This window comes from Lipotes vexillifer, unplaced genomic scaffold (assembly GCF_000442215.2).
Source record: "Lipotes vexillifer unplaced genomic scaffold, Lipotes_vexillifer_v1.1 scaffold1272, whole genome shotgun sequence".
NCBI classification, from domain to species: domain Eukaryota; kingdom Metazoa; phylum Chordata; class Mammalia; order Artiodactyla; family Lipotidae; genus Lipotes; species Lipotes vexillifer.
In genome coordinates, this window is record NW_006779909.1 from 2077325 (window position 1) to 2100779 (window position 23455).

The 23455-nt window shown below is 39.6% G+C and overlaps 1 protein-coding gene across 2 annotated transcripts in view; it reads right to left on the minus strand.

Annotated features, from left to right (window-relative positions):
- ATP8A1 (ATPase phospholipid transporting 8A1) overlaps positions 1–23455 on the minus strand; it is a 236036-nt gene that overhangs the window by 71689 nt on the left and 140892 nt on the right. For both annotated transcript variants that reach the window (XM_007453048.1, XM_007453049.1), the window contains exons 23-24: positions 22220–22284; positions 3452–3624 (exon numbers count right to left, since the gene is read on the minus strand). In XM_007453048.1, coding sequence (XP_007453110.1) covers positions 3452–3624; positions 22220–22284 — 238 coding nt within the window. The remainder of the gene's footprint in view (positions 1–3451; positions 3625–22219; positions 22285–23455) is intronic.

Consider the following 23455-nt stretch of genomic DNA (forward strand, 5'->3'; position numbering starts at 1 on the left):
ATTCATCCATAGCTTTCATTTGTTCTTCAAAAGTATCTGTGATCACACCAAATGGTAAAAATCAGTGTACCTGAAGAAGGGACTAGGAAAACTTACCAGAAAGTCCTTTAACATAACATGCATGTTTACTATTAAACTACTCAGGTTATACAGGTAAATTCGCACAGTGGTAAAAACAAAAACTGCACAGTACCTATGAAAATACAGTACTTGGTAGACTGATAAAAACAGATTTTATTTTACTTCTTGGATTTTACATAATTGAAAAAATTATTTGATGTATAACATGCAACCTTCACTCTGTAAACCAAAACCAGCACTCCAAAGCCCTGAATAATTTGGGGGTCAGGGGATTATTTCTGTCTCTGAGTATTCCCTTTAGAAACTGATGGTGAGTAAGAGATGTCATGACAACTGACAGAGAACAACTGTTTCTTTCAATTCAACTGCAGACTCTTCAGGGAAAACGCTCATCTTTATAATTCTGTCAATTAGGCAAACACTAAACACTGCCTCCTACCCTTCATGCTGATAATGTCAGGGAAGACAAGTGGCTGATGTAATCCTGAAGATGGAGCTAATGTCCAGAGCCTCATTATCCATTAAGGGAGGCTTTCCCCCTACTTCCACTCTAGCAAAGGAAGAGCAAGATGCTGAATTATCTTCATGTGTGGACTGACAAGAAATAAACTGTAAAGTCGTCTGAGGGAAAAACCTAGAAAGCCAGCATGAACATAAACTAATTTGAGAAACAGTGCCCTACTGTGTTTTGAAATAATATTCAGTATTTATCCAGAGGGTTTCTTATAATGGAGTAAAATAGAGAATTTCCTGAGGCTAGGAGATTACAATCATCTGAGAAACCAGGAGTAAGAATGCATGCATTTAACTGCAAAGAAGGATATGCAGAACTGCCCACCTATTCCTCACAGTGAGGAATCACCATGGAAATTATGCTTCAAGGTCAGTAAGCTAAATGACAAGAAGATGGTCTGTGCCAATAGTTTAAATGTCAAACGGCACCGGGCCAAGAAGGTGCACAGATATAAATCGGGCAGTGGCACTGATGTAATTATGGGCTTAGACGAATTCTCAAAGCCAGACCGGAAGCTGAACCACAGTCTTTGGGGCAAAGGAGAATATGAAGGTAATTAGAGGAAAAAAGCAGAGGAAAGTTTTTTACTTTTTTTAAAAAAACCCCTAAAACTCTAAATAAAACTCAATGTCTGCAGCGGGACCTTCATGGTCCTCAAACATGCATAAAACAGGATGGAGGGAGGAAGGGGCCACCCACATCTTTATAAGCTCAATGTCAGAGGAGAGCTGCACGTGCACGGCAGTGTGTGTCCCTCCCAGGGGCCTGGGACCTGGAGGGGTGCTGAGGTCCATGTGACTTGTGAGCATCCAGGACGAGGATCTCAGAAGGGAATTTCACAAGCACAGAACATATTTTTTTCTCCCTGGACTCTGCTTTCTAGTTTTTCTCTCCCTCTGCTATTGTTTAATTTTGTGGTTCGACTTTTTGAAGAATGGTGGGAGGTACTGTGTTAAGCAATGCTCTAGGAATGAGGCTCAGCGGCGATGAAATCGGCCTCCCACGTCTTTCAAACCAACTGTGAGTCTGCTTAAAACACAAGGCAGACACAAATATGAAGGAGAGCAGGTAGGACGTCCTGTTCATCCTTGTATGTGCAGCCTCTCCCCCCAGCACACAGTCGGCACAGAACGGATGCCGGCTCAAGGGAACCGGTCATTTTATCTAAACAGCTCTGTGGTCCGTTCTGTTTCTGAATAGAGCCAACAGCCATATCACTTAATGTGCTTTTTGAGCAATCTTTTGTTGATCCTTGTGCCTCCGTTGATGAAAGTGATTAAACAACCAAGTCTGACACAAAATTATCCTGATGGGAGAGCATCAGAGTTGAACATGGACAAGAGATTTACAAAGGAACCAAGAAACATCACTGGAAAAGCAGATATTAAAAAATCATGAGTATCCTCATGCTTTTAATTTTTATTTATTTTTAACGTCTTTGTTGGAGTATAATTGCTTTACAATGTTGTGTTAGTTTCTGCTGTATAACAAAGTGAATCAGCTATATGTGTACGTATATCCCCATATCCCCTCCCTCTTCTCATGCTTTTTAAATAAGACAATCAAGAAAATAATTTCCAATTTTTTCTTCATGGTTAAGCAGAGTCTGATTATTACTAGTACTAAATATCTGTACACTGTACTGCCTAAAAGCTTTATAGTATTTATTAAGACATGCCACAGAGAAGAAAAATGAAATGAAATAATTAGATTCCTAGGAATAATAAGCAACCCTCTTAATGCTCTGAGTATAATATAATTTTATAGGCTGAAATGACACTTATCAAGGATATTTATTAAGTATGGCTTAAAGTATATTTCACAAAGACAACCCACTGAAATTTAGGAAATACCTATAAGGCATGGCTTATAAGTTTGGAGACAATATCATATACAGGATATTTAAGTAAATAAAGCCTGGACCAAAAAAAGTTTTAAAAAGCAGAAGATTCTTTTAGTCATAAATATATTTTAAGAGAAAAAATAAAGTTTCACAAATAAAGTTTGTAAAACAAAGTTTGCCAATAGCACAGTTTTAAAGATAACATTAAAAGCACAGATTCTCCAGAAATTCTCCAGAAGCCCTGCTAGTATTTCATCTCGCATGAAGAGAAAGCAGTTTGAGAAACTGCTACCCAACGCCTAGTCTGACCAGCTGGTAAGATCAGTAAGTGGGTGGCAAAGAGGAAAATCCTTGCATCTCATGGTGACCAGAGGGGAAGAGACTGGGCATAGTCATAAATATACTTTAAATTTTATGAAGACATTGTTAAAACAATTTAGTCAAAGACATGAGGAAGATTCTTTGACAAGAAGTTCAGGAAGGATTGGAGCTAAACAGTTCACAAAAATACACTTCTATGGAGTAGGCCTTGACACCTCAAAACAGATCATAATTTAGGATATAGGCAATATTATAAATTAGAGGGCAGAAGATTATATGGTCAATAAACAGCCTTCAGAAGAATGCTCAGCTATTTGGAAAATGATTGTTAGTGTCTCCCATCATGCATTCCCCCAAATAAGTCCAAACAACAGAATCAAAGATTTAAGTGTAGAAAACAGAACCTTTAGAGAAACAACCCTGGATGGAAATGCAGGTAAATAAACACAGAATGGCAAGAAACCTGCCAATTCAAATTATGAACAATAATCATTAATGATTGTCAGGACTCAGTTTCAAAACTCTGCTAATAAATGCTATCCCAGTTTGTGAACCCTGAGTGAATGAATTAATGAATAAATAACCTGACATTTATGGATTCTGGATAAAATAACTTCAAGGAACTTTAAAAATCAAGAACTTAGGATCCAGTTGCTCATTACTGAAATCTGACAATACCGTGGAGAACTTACCTGCAGCAAATAACAGCTTTGCACGACAAAGCTAAGTCCAGAAAATACTGCCGTACTCCAAAAGTTAAGGCATACTTGAGAGTTTTCCCATCAATTATAAGAGCAAAGTCATTCTCCTTCCGAAGAGCATCACCAAGGGTAGTGCAGTGACGACTGAGAGTTTCCCTTGTTCCCTGTAAAATTAAATGAAAGATGCCCTCAACATTTACTCCCATTTGTTCTACCAAGGTTGTTCAGCAACTACTTTTAGTTATTTTTAGTGCTTTTTATGTTTCAAATTGCTTTCACATACCTCTACTCATCTGATTCTCACGAAAGCCCCTCAGAGAAGACTGGACAAACATTATCAGAAAGAGTGAGTGACTCCCTTAAAGCCATACGCTGTTCCTAGCACGGTTGGGACTTGACTACATGTCACCCATTCCCCTGCCATCTTTGCTCATTATTCCAACCACCCGGTCACAATCTTCTTAAAATATTTTCAGTACATTATCTTGTTAAAGCATAACAACATTGAACTAGTCAAAACTGCTTAGCTATGAATCAAGGGGAAAAGTTGGGGAATATAATTTAAATAACTTATGGGTATTCTTTCAGAAGTTGTCAATGCGACTGAACTTAATTCCCAAGAGGAGGAAATGTAGTATCTGTAATCTCTTGCCACTTCATGAATTGGCGTCTATAACTTTAATCGTGATTTCATGATGCTGTATTTCAGCTGGGGATGGTGACATGTGGCCTAGTAATCTTGACGGATTGAATAAAAGAACCCCTTCCATCAATGAAGAGTTCATTTTCAGGCACAATAAAAACCTTTAGTGTCAAGAAAGGCTTTGTTCACCTCAGCTATATAGAGAGGTTGTATTTGTTTCCCTCTGTTAAGAACTATTGCTTTCCCAGCTCTTCAAAGGGAAAAAATTTCAAGATACTTAATTTTTCTCCCTAGATCCTGTAGACTTTTCCTATAACCTGATAGGGACAGCTTCTTATTTCAACGGAGCCCTAACATTATGAAGACACAGAACATGGGCTCTGCACAAGGAAATGTAAGGAACAATTACTTTCCTATTAAAGTTTTGTTCTGAGTGCTAGTATCTGAGCCCGCAGTTATTTATATAATAAAATTAACAAATCTATGTTTATATAATAAAATATACCTATAGTAAAAAAAAATAATAATAATAATTTTTGTTATATTCAAAGGAGATATAATTATTGTTCCAATTTAAGACTGTGGTACAGTTATCTGAGTTATCTTCACAAAGAGGGAAGCAAAGACAGAGGAAATTAAAATTTTATATTGGGGATTTTTGAAGGTGTTTCTACATTCGTATTTCAAATGTGGTTCACACTATGCTCTGGAATTTCAGGATCTGTTTATCGAAATAACAGAACAGTGTTGTACCGTAAAGTAACCAAGCCCAACCCTCCGAACACTGGAACTTCATTTAACACTTCCCCTGTTCCTTGTTACACACAGTGACATGAAGGATCACCACACAGCAGCATTCTTTGCAAAATTTTCTGTTCACACTTTACATTGGGGGGAAAGAGCTGTTTTAATTTACAGGCCTCACTCTCCTATTTCCTACTGGGAATTTTTGGCCCAAGAGAATTTTAGGAAAAGGAGGTAAAAAGTGTCAGCAAGATTCTGCAAGCAAGATTTATCAATGACTATCCACAGCAGATTACCCTGGATTGTCTTAAAAGCAAATTCCCATAGATGAAATGAACAAACAAGCAGATTAATACACAGATAAAAAATGAAAATAAAATAAAACAATATTTAGCATGTACCACACACGAGTCATGGTTCTAAGGGCTACACACACAGATATAGTATTTCAGTTAACACTTATTACAACCCTGTGCAGGAGGCACAACTATTGTCCCCATTCTGCAGATGATAAGCATGAGACTTAGAGTTTAATTTCCTTGCCCCAAAACACATGGCTACTAAGTAGTGAAACCAAACTCAGAATTAAATTTCTGTACTAGCTAGTCTTTCTCTACATTATCCAGCAAAAACAAAACCAACAGTACCAGGCATAGCAAATCATAAGTGGAATCCCCATACCATTTCCCCTGTTGTTTCCCTAGAGCCCTCATCATCTGTCTCTCATCTTCTTTACCACCAACAGAGCCTTCTCTTTACAAAACAAACTTGAAACACAAATGAGTCTCTTCTTGCTCTAAAATTTTTCAATGGCTTCTACTGCTTACATGATAAAGTCTAAAATCCAAGTCCAGCTAACTTTCGTTCGCTTTTCTCTCCACAACCCTGACTCCTTTATTCCCTCCCTCTGGACCACCCTTTCCTCCTGAGATATTCCACTATCTTTGAAACCAAGCTGTCCTCCCAAGCCCTCCCAGACTCACTCCATGCTATCATGTGTAATTCACTCTATGCTAGCAAGACCCTCAGTTCCTTGAGGGGAGAGACAATGTTTAATGTGGTTTCCAGCCACAAACAGTGCCTGTAATTACAGATGCTCGGGAAAGACATATTTATGGAATGAGAGCACTGATAAATTTTGATTTCACCCCACTGGAAGCGCTCTATTTCCCCTCTATTATCACTTCTGATTTGAGAGACAGTCAGTCTTCTCCTTCGTGCTCTTTAATTTTCTAGAGAATAATAGGGATTATTACTTCAACAGTCTTTCAAACCAAGGCACTGTCCACTGAAATGCATGTGTGTGTACCTGTGTATTTATTTGCTTGCCTGCCTATCTACCTATCTACTTACCTATGCATCCATCTATCATCCATCCATCCATCCGCTACTCTGTTTTTTTAAGTTTTGCCCAAGTCACTCCTGATCTGAAAACCTAAATGAAACCTGAGATGTACCTCAGGAGGACTTCAAATTTCTTTATAGATCAGCTGCAAAGCAAGACTCAAAGTCAAGTAAACCCCTGGCTGTGCAAGCCCCTCATGATCCAGCCTGTTCGACACAGTCCTGTGCACCCCACTCTCCCTTCTTCTGAGGGCGTTCTCTAACATCTTGAAATGTATTGAGAACTCATTTGTGGCGTCAGCATCCCTAACACCTTAAAATGTATTGAGAACTTATTTGTGGCGTCAGCATCCCTGGGCTTTCTGGGTGATTATCACAGATCTGCAGCAAATCAAAAGGTGTCAGGAGATGTAACAGAGAACACATTTCAGAAGGTGAGTCAAAATCTTCGCACAGTGAATTCTCCAGTCGGCCTACCTAGGGCGCAAGGTAACAACAGAAAAGCTGCAAACACTTTCTTATTTTCGTTTACAGTTTTATTTTGTAAGCAGCTCTGTTGTTGGCTGTGTGCTGCCAGTTACATGTTATATTTCACCCTTATTTATACTGCCAGGAGTATTTTAAAATTCTTTTATTTATGAAAGTTTATTGCTTCTCCCCTAAGCCTGGGAGCCATACTTTATGGCCATATTGCATTGAAGCTTATCTCCTGTAGCCAGAAATAAATTTATTACTACATTAGCTGTTGCTTTGTTTTCTTTTTGGCTACCGAAGGGGGAAATGTTTAAACGTTTAAACTTAGTGACATGTGAAAGTATAAATATATAAATAAGAAGCTAACTCAGAAGGATAAAAGACCACAGAGTACAACAACATAAACGCTCTGTACCTCCTTACGCTACAAAGTCTTATTTGTGGGCTGAAAGAAAAGGAGCATTTGTTGCTATAATCAGGGAGAGTCAGAAGTAAAGGCAGTTTGGGGAGACAGACAGGCATTCAGGCGTCTCACCAGGCGGGGACCCCGGTGTGGGAAGGAGCTGCAGGGAAAGCGGGATTTGCCTGCACCTCTCACAGCCTGCATCCCACGTGGACACGACAGCTGAGCATTCGGCTCCCCTCTCCCTGTCCACGGGCTGCACCTAGCCAAGTGCTCATCAGGGGCCCTTATGAGCTCCTCCAAGCTTTCCTGCTTTGCCAAGTCACAGTTAAGTCTACAGCCAACACTTCTCTGTTCTTAGTCCTGACACAACAGGGACTAAGAAGGGAATAAAATCACCTCCCCCTGAGGACAGGCTCTACTCCAGCTGTCCCCTCTTATATGGGTGCTCATTACTGCTGATCTATACTTTCACCCAGGCCTAGGTGATTCCACTGTTCCCAGAGGTTACTCCAGACCTTTTCTTCCCTTCTTCAGACTCCAAATTTGGCTCCTGTTAGTGCAGCAAACATCTCCCCGCTTTACTGAGAACATTCGTAAATTATTCTCTCAACTTTCCTCTCTTAACCTCAAAACTCCCCTTACCTAATCCTCCCTAATTCCTGAGCTGGGAGGAAGACCTGCCTTCTTTTCTCACCTCTGTTCCTCCCTCGTCTCCCCTGCATCTTTACTCTCCCCCACTGTCACTCTTTTTTTTTCCCTTAAGACTACATACGGGGGCTTCCCTGGTGGCGCAGTGGTTGAGAGTCTGCCTGCCAATGCAGGCGACACGGGTTCGAGCCCTAGTCTGGGAGGATCCCACATGCCGCAGAGCTACTGGGCCCATGAGCCACAGCTACTGAGCCTGCACGTCTGGAGCCTGTGCTCCGCAACGAGAGGCCGCGATAGTGAGAGGCCCGCACACCGCGATGAAGAGTGGCCCCCGCTCACCGCAATTGGAGAAAGCCCTCGCACAGAAACGAACACCCAACACAGCCAAAAATAATAAATAAATAAATAAACAAACAAAAAGCTGACGCAGCCACAGATAAAATAAATTAAAAAAAAAAAAAAAAAAAGACTACATACGGAAAGCAATGAACAATAAATAAACCAAGAAACGTCCCCGACTCTATTTTTCCTGAGTCCTCCAGGTGACATGATTACTTCCACCTTTTGGATTCTCCAAGTATGTGTTTATACTTATACAATGTAGCGTGATGTATAATTGCTTATCTGTTTATATCTCTCCTTCCCTGCAGGACTGAGGCCCTTGATAAAGAGATGAAATAAAATCAATACAAGTTTGGTAATAAAAGAATAACCAAATTATTAATGATTGGAGAATACCTTGTGGGAAGTTACAATGATGTTGTTGTGTGACCATTCTGAGGATTGTTTTTTGCTGCCTGTAAGACTCCTGTGTAATCTTGGATACTTTTAATTAGAGCAATAAATAAAATATTAGTGTGCTTATTTCATTGCAGAGGAAATGGAGAACAAAGTGGTGGTTATGATCTAACATCTCCTTCTATCTCATATAACAGAAATTGTCTAATGAATATAATGGAATCAACACCTAGACTAGCTACTTAGTGATCAAGCAGGTTATATAATGGTGGATTTATGAGAAGAAAACAATGTGTATTTGGTTTATAAGAAACATGCTTGGAAAAGAAAAAAGAAAGAAAGATGCTTGGCAGATAATTAGGTCAAGCACAATCCCTCACAAAGATAACTCGGACCAAAGGGCCTTAATAAAGTTCTATTTGGATCTTTGTATTACCTGGCAAAACAGATAACATGTTCATACAATACCTGTCGGGGAGGGGGATATTTCCCACCCTCTGCTTCTTGAGTTTTTTTGGCTGGCCTAATAATTAAATTGGCACAAGACAGATTAACAGGAGGGAAAAAACCCCAAATTTAATTAGTACACATGGAGGTCTCATAGAAATGGGACCTAAGAAGTGACCAAAGCAGGCAGTTTTTATATTTTTTAGACAAAGAAACAACAAATTTGTAAAGTATTGACAAGACAGAGACGTTTAAGCTTGGGGTAGTAAATTAGTGAGGAAGTAAAAAGTTTTGTTTAAACAGCCTTCTTGGCCTGGAATTTCCTATCTCTAGTGATAAGGATGTCTGTCTATCTACCTCCTGGTGCAGGGCAGGTACTTTTCAAATGGGAGATTTATTTCTTGCTTTCTAAAGACAAAGGAGGGTCAGAATGTTCTTCTTGGATTGGCTGTTTCTTAAGTAACTTTAATTCAAAATATTCAATATGCCAGTCTGGCATATTTTAGGGTGGCCTGCCCTGACCCCCACCATACCCTCCAATAAAATAAAATCACAATTTTTAAGAAATCAAAGACTGGCAGCTTTATGATAATCTTTTTTTTTTTTTTTTTTGGCGGTACGCGGGCCTCTCACTGTTGTGGCCTCTCCCGTTGCGGAGCACAGGCTCCGGACGCGCAGGCTCAGTGGCCATGGCTCACGGGCCCAGCCGCTCTGCGGCATGTGGGATCCTCCCGGACCAGGGCACGAACCCGTGTCCCCTGCATCGGCAGGCGGACTCTCAACCACTGTGCCACCAGGGAAGCCCTATGATAATCTTTTAAAATTACTTTTACATGACCTTTGCCAAGGAAATCTTTGATAAAAATCACAGAGGGCACCCTAGACAATGAACACAATTTTATAGTGAAATAAATTGAAAGCCCTGACTTGTTTGGAAAGTATCATAGCGTGCAAGATGTCGTTTGCATTTTGGCAAAAACTCTGCTTGGAACACTCTAAAGAACCCAGAGGCCAGATGTGCAAAGAACATGTTAGGCCACCTATGATTTTGATGGCCCCAAATGTAATGTTGCAGAAAGCACTTGCATAAAAATGGCCCTTTTCAGCCTCTGGCCTTTGGTTTTTCTTCCTGATTCCTTTCAGGGGTTTACAGAACAGATAGTCTTACTTAGGAACATATCCAGGAAACACCCCAGTAGAGAATGTGGAAATATCCCTAAGGAGAGGTAAATAAAAGCCTCTTGCCTTTGACTAGAAGACTAGTCTATTCCAGTCTAACCAGCAGAAATGATGTAAAGATTACAGATAGTGTAAAATGTAACACCTAAATGTCGTGGTGTGGGTGTCATATGGGTGTCGTAACACCCACACCCTGCTCCAGGGCCACAGTTACTTATAGTGACAGAAGAAAACGTGTGATCACTCATCTTATCCCAGAAGGAGTCATCAGCAAGGCTAAGCCAAAGAGCAACAGTTAAAGGAAAAAAGTATACATATAATACTTATTTAGTTCAAACTATATGCTGGGATTTGGGTCAGAATACAAATAAGCCTTCAGCACCTGTATTTATTCCTGGGAATCTGTTAAATGTGTGCAGGTCAAATGATAAATTTATGTTTATCATAAGTTTATCATGAGCTCACCACCAGTTAAGTGAAATAAGCATAGAATTTTGGCTAATGCTGAATCACTTTTGGAAGACACACAACTTTCACCCTTGTCAGAATGGACTTAAGTTTATGAAGCCTGTGCTTCTCACTTTAGTAGCAGCACCGCGGGTTTCTGTTTTCACTTACTTTCCACGAAAAGGACAAAATGCAACATAATGTTACAGGAGAACATCTTGTGGAACAAAGATGGCGACTCTGATGAAATAAGACAACTTGCTGGAGGTTGGGTCACTGTAAAATAACTCTTCAGAACTCGTCAGCTGATGTGTACAAGTTACCAATCAGTGTAGAGAAGGCAGCCATCAACATCTAACACATATGTAACCATAAAAAAGTGGGGCTTTTTTAGTTAGAAAGCCAAGGATGGCCATGAGGGTTCGCATGATGCTTCTGGGCACCAATAACATTTGAAGCAAAACGATGAAGCCACACTGCAAAGGACTTAAGTTCCAGAAGCTGAAACATACCCCATGGCTCAGAACTCAAGGCTTTCCTCACCTTTAGGTGGTTGTAGAATATAAGGTGAAAACAAGCTAATCAAGCATTTTTCACCTTTCTTGGAAAGGAAATATTAGGTGTTTTATTTTGAAAAAAAATTTCTTATGAAAAAACTAAATGAGAAATAAGGAATAGCTTCAACCACTAACTTAAGACACCAAGAACTCCAAAATACTTTTGGATCAGGTGGCTACCTAGGCTCAGTGTTCTACAAAGGATTATATCCCACATCATATGAAAAGGTGTCACAGGTAAGTTTATTTCACGGCCTATCGATAAACTTCTTGACCAGGAGTACATATGTATTCCAATCTACCTTGTCCTTATTTATTTTTTCACTTGACTAACTCTAGAAGGCAGTAATATGGTGTCAGAATGACTTGGTTTGAATCGTTGTTCTCCCACTTCATGGCCGTCTTTCTTCAGGCAGGTTACTTAATTTCTCTCAATCAAATTTTTCTCATTCATAAGATTGGGTTAATCTCTCTTTTGTAGGGTTATTGTGGTGACAAGATGTGCTAACTCAGGTGTCCTGCCCAGTGCTTGGCTCAGAGGTGATTTCCAGGAAAGACTAATTCTTTTCCTTCCTCTGACATCAGGTCTAAGAGAGATGTCAACACCCGAAGAAGAATGAATGCTCTGCAACCTGTCAATCACTGCACAACATCAGTGCAATCCAAGTGGTATACTACTGAGATGATTTTCAGTTTCCTTGTGAAATCTCCTAATGGCAATTTTATTTCAATCTACTTTTTCATTGCTAACACCCAACTCTACTAGCCACTACTTCTCCTACATAAAAACTATCTGGAAACCTGTCTTCCCTCAATTACAGAAAAGATGGCATTATTTCTTCTCATATGGCAGGTAGCTCTTGCTAGACGGTAGGAGGACAACTATTTATAAAGTTAACCTAGACTGTTTTTCTTGATCTCTTAATTTCTGTCTCTAACCTGATACAACTCTTTTTTTAAAAACTAAATTTATTTATTTATTTATTTTCGGCCACACTGGGTGTTCGTTGCTGCTCTAGTTGCGGCGAGCGGGGGCTACTCTTCATTGCGGTGCGCGGGCTTCTCACTGCGGTGGCTCCTCTTGTTGTGGAGCACGGGCTCTAGGCGCGTGGGCTTCAGGAGTTGTGGCTCGCGGGCTCTAGAGCACAGGCTCACGCAGTTGTGGCTCACGGGCTTAGTTGCTCTGCAGCATGTGGGATCTTCCCGGACCAGGGCTTGAACCCATGTCCCCTGAATTGGCAGGTGGATTCTTAGCCACTGCGCCACCAGGGAGGCCCTGATACAACTCTTGAGCAGAAAATAACTTGAAAGTTACAAAGTGATTTGGCATTTCTCTCATACTATCTATGTTTTTTTGCAGATGACCACATCAATATATGTTAGACTTTAAGCTCCCATAAAGATATATGATATATATATATGCAGTTACATAAAATAGCATTATATGCAAATGAGAGCTTCACAAATAGTAGGTTGAAAATAACTAATGATAAACAAAACACAGAGGACTTATTTCGCTGGCATGTTCTTCAGCTCTAACACCATCAACCTAACTTCTTAGGTATTGATGATTTTTTTTTTTTTTTTTTTTAAATAACTCCTACTTACCCTTGTGGTCTCAGAGACCTAGATGAGTCTTACTAGTCCCTAGACTAATTCAGCTGCTTATCATTTACTCTTATAAAAGCCTTTAGGTATTGATGATTTTTAAAAGCAGATAAATAAATACTTACTGGGTGTGTGTGTGTGTGAAAAAACCTTAGTTTACGTACTTGGTTTTAAAACCTACTATCAGTTAACTTAAAATGTCAAATGAGAGAATATATATAAAAATCTTAAACTAACACCTATTTTATTAGCTGTTTTGGTGGTTTGTGGCCCCACCTCATCATCATTTAAGACATGAGGTATTTACAAATTTATGGCCAAATAATGTTTCATTCTTTCTCTATTTTTGCACTCTCCAAATGTTCATACCCTAAAATTACAAATCAATGGAACATTCTAATGACATTCTTAATAATACATTCTGACCATAGCAAGTATGGACAATGTTAGCACGTTCTTAAAGAGTGAGTTATGATTTCCATGACAGCAACGTCGGTAAACCATTGGGTATTATCTTTTGACACTGTATTGTTGATTCAGTGGAACACTAGCCATTCCATATAACCCTATGCAACACATATATCAACCACTTCTTTAGCTACTGCAGGGGGTAGTAAGTGGTAAAGAACATATACCTGAGAGTAAAGAGAAATTACATTTATATGCAATTGGTCCATTTAGTATTCATCCCCGTCAGGATCACTCTCTCTCTTGGACAGTTTCTGACCAGAAAAACCGGTGTTTCTAAACTCCTAGGCTATATTAGAACATAACCTTTAAAAACATACTTGTATAGAACCAAACCAACATAAAGTCATTTTTCTAAAATGGGTAAAGGCAGACAGAAGGTGAAATCATTAAAAACATATGGCCAAAGAGGTCTTCTAAAACAGCTTAGTGGAAGGCAGCCAAGCAAATGCACTTAATCAATACATATTGCTAAATATAATGAAGAGGGAAACAGAGAAAAAAATTTTTTTCATGCTTTGCTGATACACAGATATGAGCTTTCCAGGGCAGGCGTAGATATAAAACACTGTAATTGAGGAAATGGCCCAATCTCCCAGTAGGGTCATGCCATCTGAAACAGGTCAAAGAATGCAAGAAGCTAAGAAAAGGAAGTTGCAGCGCTGGATAAATTGCTCTTGGCCCCTGGGCAGAGGTTTGGGATTTGGGGTTATGATAGGTTCCATCAGGCAAATAATTCGTTGTGAGGCATCTATTCTCGTTTAGGGTACCCTAGAGAGAAAGGCAGAAAGTGTCCAATCTGGGTCTAAGTCTATCTTTCAGGGTTGGGATGGGGGCACAGAGCAAAGACACACAAATCCCGGGAAAGGAAGGAAGAGTGAGGTAGGGGATATAATTATATAATTTAAATAGTTTTGTGGATAAAGGCTTTTACCAAAGCTCTCATAGTAATTATTTGAAACCACCACTGAAAGTCTCCTAAACACTTATTTTGAGCTTGGCATTAAATATTCTCCAGCGGCGGCGGTGACTCAAGGGCAGGAGGAAGTGTCCTGGAGGAACTGGATGGGCAGACATCCAGTCTCTCGTATGGTCTTCAATTCAGCCAGAAGAGGCTGCACAGAATATACAACTGGTTTTTTGAAAATAAGCAAATTACCAAATCAACGGTTTGGAGAAAGTAACAACTGGGGTCTGTGAGAAATTCTTACCCAGAACCACAAAGAAAGCTGATGTTGGTCCCATTTTCCTAATGATTTGAATGAATTAATGTAGGAATACAGAAGAATCATTATCTGCTGTGTTTTCTCACTGCAAATTCCAAATTCACACCATTTCCATTATTTCCTACATCCATTCAAATAAATCTATGTACAACTGTCACAGTAAAATGAAATATAGGGTCGTTCCTGAATTTCATAAATACAAGATGCCCAAACGCCACCATCTCCCAGAAGAGCATTCCTCTTTCAGCCGCTCTGCAGTCCTGGTGGTGAGCGGGAGAGGAGGTAGGGACAAGCTGGCAAATGTGGGGCATGCCTTCCAGAATGCTTTTTTCTGAGACTGAGTCCCCTTTACCTCTGGAGAAGGAAGGGTTATTTAAGAACAAAAAGAAAAACAGTTTTGGACTTAGAGCAATCTAGGTCAAAATTCAGGATCCCACAGTCGTTAGTTTTGTGAACTCAAAGTCTCCATCTGTATTTGAGACAGACACCGTCATCCGTATAGGAGCAGAGGCTAATCTAATGCATGCAGATTTACCTGGCACATAGGTTTCCTGTAAACGGTCAATTTTATGGCTATGCTGATTCATCAAAAGATACAAAAAAAAGAGAGATGCAAAAAAAGTCATAAGGCATGGTCTGCTCACCTCAAAAATGCCATCAAGCTGTTGGGAGATGGCAAGAGGGCAGACTGATTAGAAGGCATTTAACCGTAATTCTAGGTCTCAGAGAATCTTAGAAGAGCTCAGATGTTTAGCCAAAAAAAAAGATAAAGAATATTCAGCCTTAGGGGGAGGAAGAATTTCTCAGAACAGCAACACTATGAATCTGTGAACAACTTCACTTAGGGATCTGAACACAACCCAAGATTACAGAATTCTGTTTGAGCAAAGGGGACACATTTTGTTTTTATGAGACCAAACAATGGGTTTGATGGAACTTTTTCAACCACAGTCTTTGGCTTGTGGCAGACACCGTCTTAAATCAGAGGAACAGAGAACAGATTATTTGTTCTTATGTTATTTTCTTTTTTTGTAATGTTTATATATATATTTTTACTAACCCGTTTCTCTCAAACGGAACAAAGTTGGCTTTCTTCACTGAGAGCTACTTGAAGTAAGCCGTGTGCCAGACAGTATTTGAACAATCATCCTGCAATGGGACATTATAAAAACATATCTTTGCTTTTGATAGGGATACATTAACACCTTAAAAGTTAAACTGAGATCTTAAACATTTTCAGGCCAAAAAAGATGAAACAGCTTTGCTAATGGCAAAAGAGAATTCACAATACTAAAGTTCCCGAGCTGGCAGTGGAGGAAAACGCAGTGTGGTTTAAAACCTGCCTGAACTATTTTTCAAAGCAATACAAAATGTATTGTATTAGACTCATGGGGCATATCAAGACAAAACTTGAAGTAGCCTCAATTCTCTTTTTTCCCCTCCTTTTCCGGAGTCAAGTCAATAACTTGCTTATTCTGGATTTCTTTCAGAAGCCGTTCAACAGTGACTGGTTCCCCAAGCGGTAAGGTTTGTCTGCATAATACATATAAGTCGAGCTTAAAAGGGTGCAGGTGACAACTTCACCATTTATGTCATGAATGCCTGTAAGTTACATTTGAAGCTTACATGGTGTTAGAAAATCAAATTCAGCTAGGAAAAAAAATGTGCAACCCCATAAAGGGCTTTCTTTTACCGTGGTGTTGAAAAATATATATTCTTATCCTTGTTAATATGAAATGTGGTTAACAATTCATTTTCCGTAAAATATATGAGTGAGGGAAAAGACTGGTATCCGTAATCAAACCTAGGCTGGCTTAAGTTCATATTTGCAAATTAAGTAGAGAAATTTAAGTAGTGGGGAGGGCGGCTGTTTAAAATCACCTCTTACAGCAGCTGGCAAAACGAAACTCCCTCTACCCCCAGGAATAATGATGCTAAAAGAAATTATAATGATCATGATAATGGTCCATACTTCTTAAGTGCTTACTAAATGCCAGACCTTGTACTTAAAAGGTACTGTTTTGTTTAATCCTCACAACAACATCCTAGAGATGGATATTTTTATTGTTATTATTTTGTAAGAGTCACTGGCGGCTGAGGCCCAGAAAACTCTTATTTTCTTAGACTCTGGAATCCAGTGACTTAGATACATCCTCCAGGGCTGCTTAGCACTAGAGGTCAAGTTAACCTTTCAAGAATAGTATCTGCCTACTAATGTTTTCAGGTGTAAATGTGATTGTCCCTGTAAAATCCTTAGTCCAGTACTTAGTACAAAAAATAAGCACTTATAAACATAAGCTAGTGTTTTTCTTACGACTATAATAGCCTTGCATAGAACCCTGCAGGGGTAAGCAGAGTTCCCTTTTCACACAGTCAAAAAGCTGCATTTTCCTTTAGGATCTATACTCTGCTTCCTTATATTGGGTGCTGACTCCTAATCAGGCTAAATGTAAATGTCAGCAGAAGCAGAAACTGAAGAAACTGTGCCCAGATGATCAGCAGGAGAGGTGGTCAGGGCTTCTCAGGAGTTCAACTTGGGAAAACTGGAAGCCTTTTGACTCTGAGTGGAAGAAATTTATTTCTCCAAGTTCCTCACATACATATTTAATCATCATTTCTGTTGATCCAATAAATATATAGTAAGTAATTTTCCTCTCTGCCCACTTTTGTTTCCTAGGGAAGCCAGACGGTAGAAAAGAGGAGAAATAACAACAAGAACAAATTTAAGATGCAGCCCTACCTCTCAGGACAGATCCCACAACTCTCCACATAAAAAAGATGCTAAAAGGAGGAGAGGCCAAGGTTACAGGTATATCGTGTGAGTCTCAAGAAAGATGATTTGGGTACCTACAGAGTTAATGGCTTAAGAAATTATGGTTCCTCCCACCTACCCAGACTTGACAAATGAGGGTAGTGAAATTCTGAGCTGTCTCAATGAATCAGTCTTCAATTTCCTTCTACCTTGTAGAAAAAGTTAGATCATATCCATCAAAAAAAAAAATATTCTGGGTCACCTGAAAGTATTTCCAGAGAGTCACAGAGTTGGTATGCTATGGGGGATATGAATACTATAATAATCACACTCCTTAATATAACATCAACTCAGTCCTTCCAGAATTGTCTTACTACATTTTGAAAGATGCTGTAATCAGACACTGGGAGCTAAAGATAGGTCACATAGGAGGTTCCCTAGTTCTCAGCTCACATTTTCAGATGCTTCCAGTTTTAAGAGACAGGATCTAGGTCATTAAGTGGAAGGGGTTTCTGTGAATTTAATGGGAAACTTCCTGGGCATTTCTGTAGAGTTAGGGAAGAAGTACAAAATATCCTTCAAGCCAGTAATTTAAAATTCGTGCTTTTGCAGACCCTTAAGAAAATGTCTCATGCCAAGATCATAATCAGAACCCAAAACAAAGTGGTTCAAAGTCACATGATAGAAAATTCTGTTACCTAACAAATATCTAATAGATTCTGATCTACTTTAGATTATTAAAGATGCTCCTCCATGAAATTCTTACTCTCTAAATTAAAACAAATATGATCAAGCTTTTTAAGAAACTCTTTTGCTGACACTGTCAGGTAACTGGGTGAGAACACCTAGCTTTGCTCTCAGGCGTCATACCAGCAGGGCGTGCTGCTGTTGCTGTGAAAGGAACCGGGAATGTGCAGAGGCAGAAAAGCCCATCCGATTTCCATATTAGGTCTGTAGAGCAAGCCTTCAACATAGACTATTTTTCTACACAATTTTGTAACATATCCTTTTCACACGTGCCATGCCTTGAGCTAACCATACCAATCCGAGGGTAACATTATCCTCACCTGACAGGCAGCACAAGTGGCTCAGAGAAGTTATCTAATTTCACTTTGCCCAGGGTGCCCCACTCAGGTGGGGCAGAACTGTACCTTAACCACTGTGCTACTGCACAGAATGATTTGAGTACATTAAAATTGTCACTTGACAAAACTCTGAACACCCACAATTTATTTCCTATTATATTAATATTATTTCCTAAGATGGCACGTTCCTAAGTTTATCGCCTAAATGTTAATTATTCTTTGCGCTGATGGAGTGGTAACCCTATCTCTTACTATTATCAGTACAATTTGAACACATAGGATGCTTTTCTTTTCCATGGCAATGAAAAATAAATAATGATTTACCTAGACTCATTCTAGTGACCTGCCTGAAATCTCAGCCATGGGTTGTATGACACAAGATCTGAAGGAGCTATGATGCAAAGTGCTGTTTCTTTCCTGCTGAGAAGCGAATGAGTTTGCCACAGCAAGTCTCATCCCAGACAGCCAGATTTGTAAAGTCACCACTTAACTCCCTGGGAGAAAAACCTTCTCCAGACAGCGGTGCGAGAACCCAAAGGTAGTCTGGAGCTGGATGAGTCTGTCAGTTCATTCAGCCATAGTGTTTGCCACACCTAACTGGCACTTGAATTGCTAAGGACATCTCTAAACACTTGCTCTTTAATTATCAGATATGATCGATTACTACCAAACTTAAAACTGATACACAACCTTTTTTTTTGTTTTTAAAGGAAGCCCTTAATTAAACCTTATTCAGTGACTCACTTCTCAAATATTTATGGAGTACGAACTATGGGCTAGGCAACTTGCTGGGGAGTGAGAGAGAATGGCAAACCAAAACAGACGGATGTCCCTGCTCTCATTGAAATTGAGTATTTCCCTGAGGCTCTACGTTTTCTCCTGCAGCAATAGGTAGTGCAAGTACCTTTGAGGTGTTTATTACTTTTTTAAAAAATTATTTATTTATTTGGCCCCATCAGGTCTTTGTTGAGGCACGTGGGCTCAGTAGCTGTGGCACTCAGGCTCTCTAGTTGTGGCACATGGGCTCCAGAGTGCGCAGGCTCAATAGTTGTGGCGCGTGGGCTTAGTTGCCCCATGGCATGTGGGATCTTAGTTCCCTGACCAGGGATTGAAGCTGCATCTCCTGCATTGGAAGGCGGATTGTTAGCCACTGGACCACCAGAGAAGTCCCACTGAGGTGTTTATTACTTTTGAGTTGCCATCTTGGAAACTTCAAAATGGAAATAAATAAACCTGTCTTAACAATACATGATTCAGTACATTGAATATTTTTGGTATTTCAGTTTTCTCTTTTTTTCCTTGAGATTGCTATTTATATCACTTGATACTTAAAACACTTCAAGACTGTGTTTGTCTAAGAGTTGGAGAAAAATGATGAAACAGATGAAAACAAAAGAAGCAATGCTAGCACATGCTACATAAAGTGAAAGCCTAAATCCAGACAAGAAGGATGTCAAATCAAGCATGGTCATGCCTTTGCTTTGACCTCACAGGTCCCACTTCTGACTTCCTTCAAGTGTCAGAAAACCTGGGTACCACATGTAACCCATGATGCTGACAAAGGCCTAATGGTCTACAGGGATTCTGGGGATGTTTACACTGAGGGTCTTGTAATGTTGTGAGCAACTGCAACCCAGTTCTGCAACCACCTTTGATGGCTCCTTCTCAGGGACCCCAGGGGATAAGTTTCCCTGAATTTCACACCACATTGCTGGCATTGGTGCCCCCATTTCCTCCTCCCTAACTCTTATCCTGGTCCCTTACCTGCACCCCATGCCTCCCACCCTCCCAACTTGCCTATGTAGAACTGCTTCTACACATCACGCCCCTTTTAAGAGGCTGATGTAATTGCTTCCCTCGTCTATGAAGGCAAATTCTCAAACATGGCCCAGCTTTCCACAGCCGACCCGAGACTAGCTCTCCAGTTTTAACCTCCCTCTGTCACTTCTTTATGGCTGCCTTATAAATACTGTGCCACCATTAAAATGAATTAGGTAGCTTCACACAGACCATTATAAAATAATTGTTCAGATATATTAAGTGAGAAAAGCAAAGTGCAGTATCAAGCAGTGTGGACAGCATGCTGCAATTTGTGTTTAACAACAAAGGATGCGTCCACAGACATGCACATATATCCCTTAGGTAAGTCAGAACATCTTTGGACAAACACACAAGACTGGAACTAGTGACCGTCCCTAGGGAGGTAAACGAGTAGGCTGGGTGTAAAGGTGGGAGATTCATTTTTTGCCACCTGTACTTTCCCTTTTTGTAACTTTTAAATTTTACATTCTGTGCCTACATTTATTCAAACAAAACATACTTAAAAAATTATAACCTTGTGTTCAAGTTTAATGTTCCTCTTTCATGCCCCAAATATGCCTTGAACTTACTTCCAGTAACTTTCAGCTTTTTCTGCTTTTGTCCCCCTTACTCAGGTACTCACTTCTATGTAACTAAATGCCACTTACTTTGTAAATAGTTCCTTAAACATCGTGATATTTTCACAGCAAGCTATCTACCTTATTTACATATCTGTTACTTGTATGCACTTTATTTCCCTTATTATTTATAAGCTTCTGGAGGGCTGGCTTTTTTTTTGCGTGCGTGCGTGCGTGCGTGTGTGTGTGTGTGTGTGTGTTTAGGATTAAAGCTTCATTCACAAAAAGCACTTCCCCAATAATGAAAGGCATAAACAACTCTCATAATTTCAAAATCATATATTATTCTTCAGGATACAAGGTGCTTAAAGATTTCACAAGAAAGGGAAGAGTATCATAAGGATTGTTTTAAGGACAAATAATAAAGAGGTCATCATTTCAGTTTAAAAATCAGAAGCTAAATACTTCTTACATGTAATTTGTTTTATATCCAACTTCAAAACATCTGCCTCTTCATCATCCCTTCTACAGAACTGGTCTCGGCATCTCCAACATCCCTAATTATCAGGTTTGCTCTGCTCTGCTCTTTGCATCACAATGACTATTTCAAGCAGTTGTATAATCACCTCTCCTGTTCTGTCTTCCACCTTAAATTGCACTCACCTTTCCTTTAAAATATTTACAGGTCATTTGACCTACTTTCTTATTTTTTTTGTTAACTTTTATTTTATACTATATTCCTAAAAAAATCTTTCCTTCTTTTCCAAATATAACTTCATGTGAACATAGCCATGAAAAAAGACATCCTAGGAACTCATATTTCAGCCCAGAAGTTAGGACATTAAAAAAAAAACTGGAGGGGCTTCCCTGGTGGCACAGTGGTTAAGAATCTGTCTGCCAATGCAGGGGACATGGGTTCCAGCTGTGGTCTGGGAAGATCCCACATGCCACAGAGCAACTAAGCCTGTGCGCCACAACTACTGAGCCTGTGCTCTAGAGCCCGTGAGTCACAACTACTAAGCCCGAGCGCCACAACTACTGAAACCCGCGTGTCTAGAGCCTGTGCTCTGCAACAAGAGAAGCCACTGCAATGAGAAGCCCGCACACTGCAATGAAGAGTAGCCCCCGCTCGCTGCAACTAGAGAAAGCCCTCGTGCAGCAACGAAGACCCAACGCAGCCAAAAAAATAAATGATAAAAAACAAAAAACAACTTGACTATTGGTTATTTGGTGTTGTTCAATAGCTTTCACATTTTTTTAAAAGAAGCAAAATATCAACACTGGAAGCTAAAGCAGACATTAAATGCTTAACATACAAAATACCCAGGCAGATACAAATAAGTTGTAGTCACTCAGCAACCTCCTGACATAATGCTTTTGTAAAGCAGTTTTCTTGTCTCACAACATTAAGCAAATCATTTAGCAATTTCTTTTAGCTGTCATAGATACAAAGCTAGCATCTATTTATATCAATGGTTCAAAACAGTGTACGTTTGTTCTAGCAGAACAACCTCAGGAAAATAAAATATTTCCACAGCTAGCTGAATATAAAATAAAATGCTACAAGATAATTAAGCTATTAAAGGTTTTTTTTAAAAAAGATAATCTTACTTACATCAAGAGAGCCTTCATTTATAACAATCATTCCCATGTTCTTCCTCAAAAGTTTGCAGGAGTGTCCTATGTCCAAACAGAGTAAATTGATTGATATAATTAATTTCTCTAGAGAGAAGAGGTGAAGACGTTAAAATGATAATACTAAAAAATTCTAAATTTTATATTTTATCTATTTTATTTGATAAAATTAAAATTTTATCTATTTTAATAGAAGTGATGGCAGTCAGCTGTTTTCTAGGTTTGCAGGAAGTTTAAAAAAGAAATGCTCTTGCTTGCTGTAAGAGGGATAAGCTACAAGGACATTACCTGGAGTGTTAAGGCTGTCTTGATAAACAAATATGGAAGAGATTACAGTAAGGATTCTCAACGTCCTGAAAACTGATAAATGTGTATGAAATATCCTTCACGATGACCAACACGAAGAGCAGAAGATGGGCCAGTGGTTGTTTTGGGAGAAGGGTTCAGGAGGGTTGTCTGGCTCTCTCTTGGACCACTGATCCCATCACAATCTTCCCGCCCTTGGATTGCATCACATCCTCTACTCTCCTGTCCTCTCTTGCTTTGCTATACTCGCTGCAGGGCAAAATCACCTGCTGATTAAACCAACTCGGCTCACTCTGCACCTGTCTGCCTACAGCTGAACGTGGCTGGAGAAAAACAGGCAACCTTGTTGGCGGGCCTCACGTTTAAAACAATACCATCTACACTCACTCCCTTTGTGATCTCATTCCTTCCCAAGGTTTTAAACACCATCTAAATGTTGACCACTCTAGAACTCATAAATCCCATTCAGACCTCTTTCCTGAACTCTAGACTCTCACATGCCAGAGCCTACTTAATAGCAGACATTTAGGTGTAAAATAGGCATCTCAAACTGAACATATCCAAAAACCAGGCTCTTAACCTCCCCACAGAAAACCCGTTTCTCCTTTAGTCTTCCTCATTTGATTAATGGCAACTCCATCCTTCAGTTGCTGCAGCTAAAAGACCTTGAATTTACCCGATTCCTTTCTTTCTTCCATACACTACATCTAATCTATCAATCAATCCTGTTGGCTCTACCTTCAAAATCCATCCAGAACCCAACCATTTCTCACCACCTCTACTGTTATTACCTGGGTCCAAGCCACCACCGTATCTCATCTGGATTAATTCAATAGCCTCTGGCCTTCCTGCTTCAACACTTGCTTTCCTTTGAGTCTACTCTGTCTAGCAGCCAGATATATATATATAT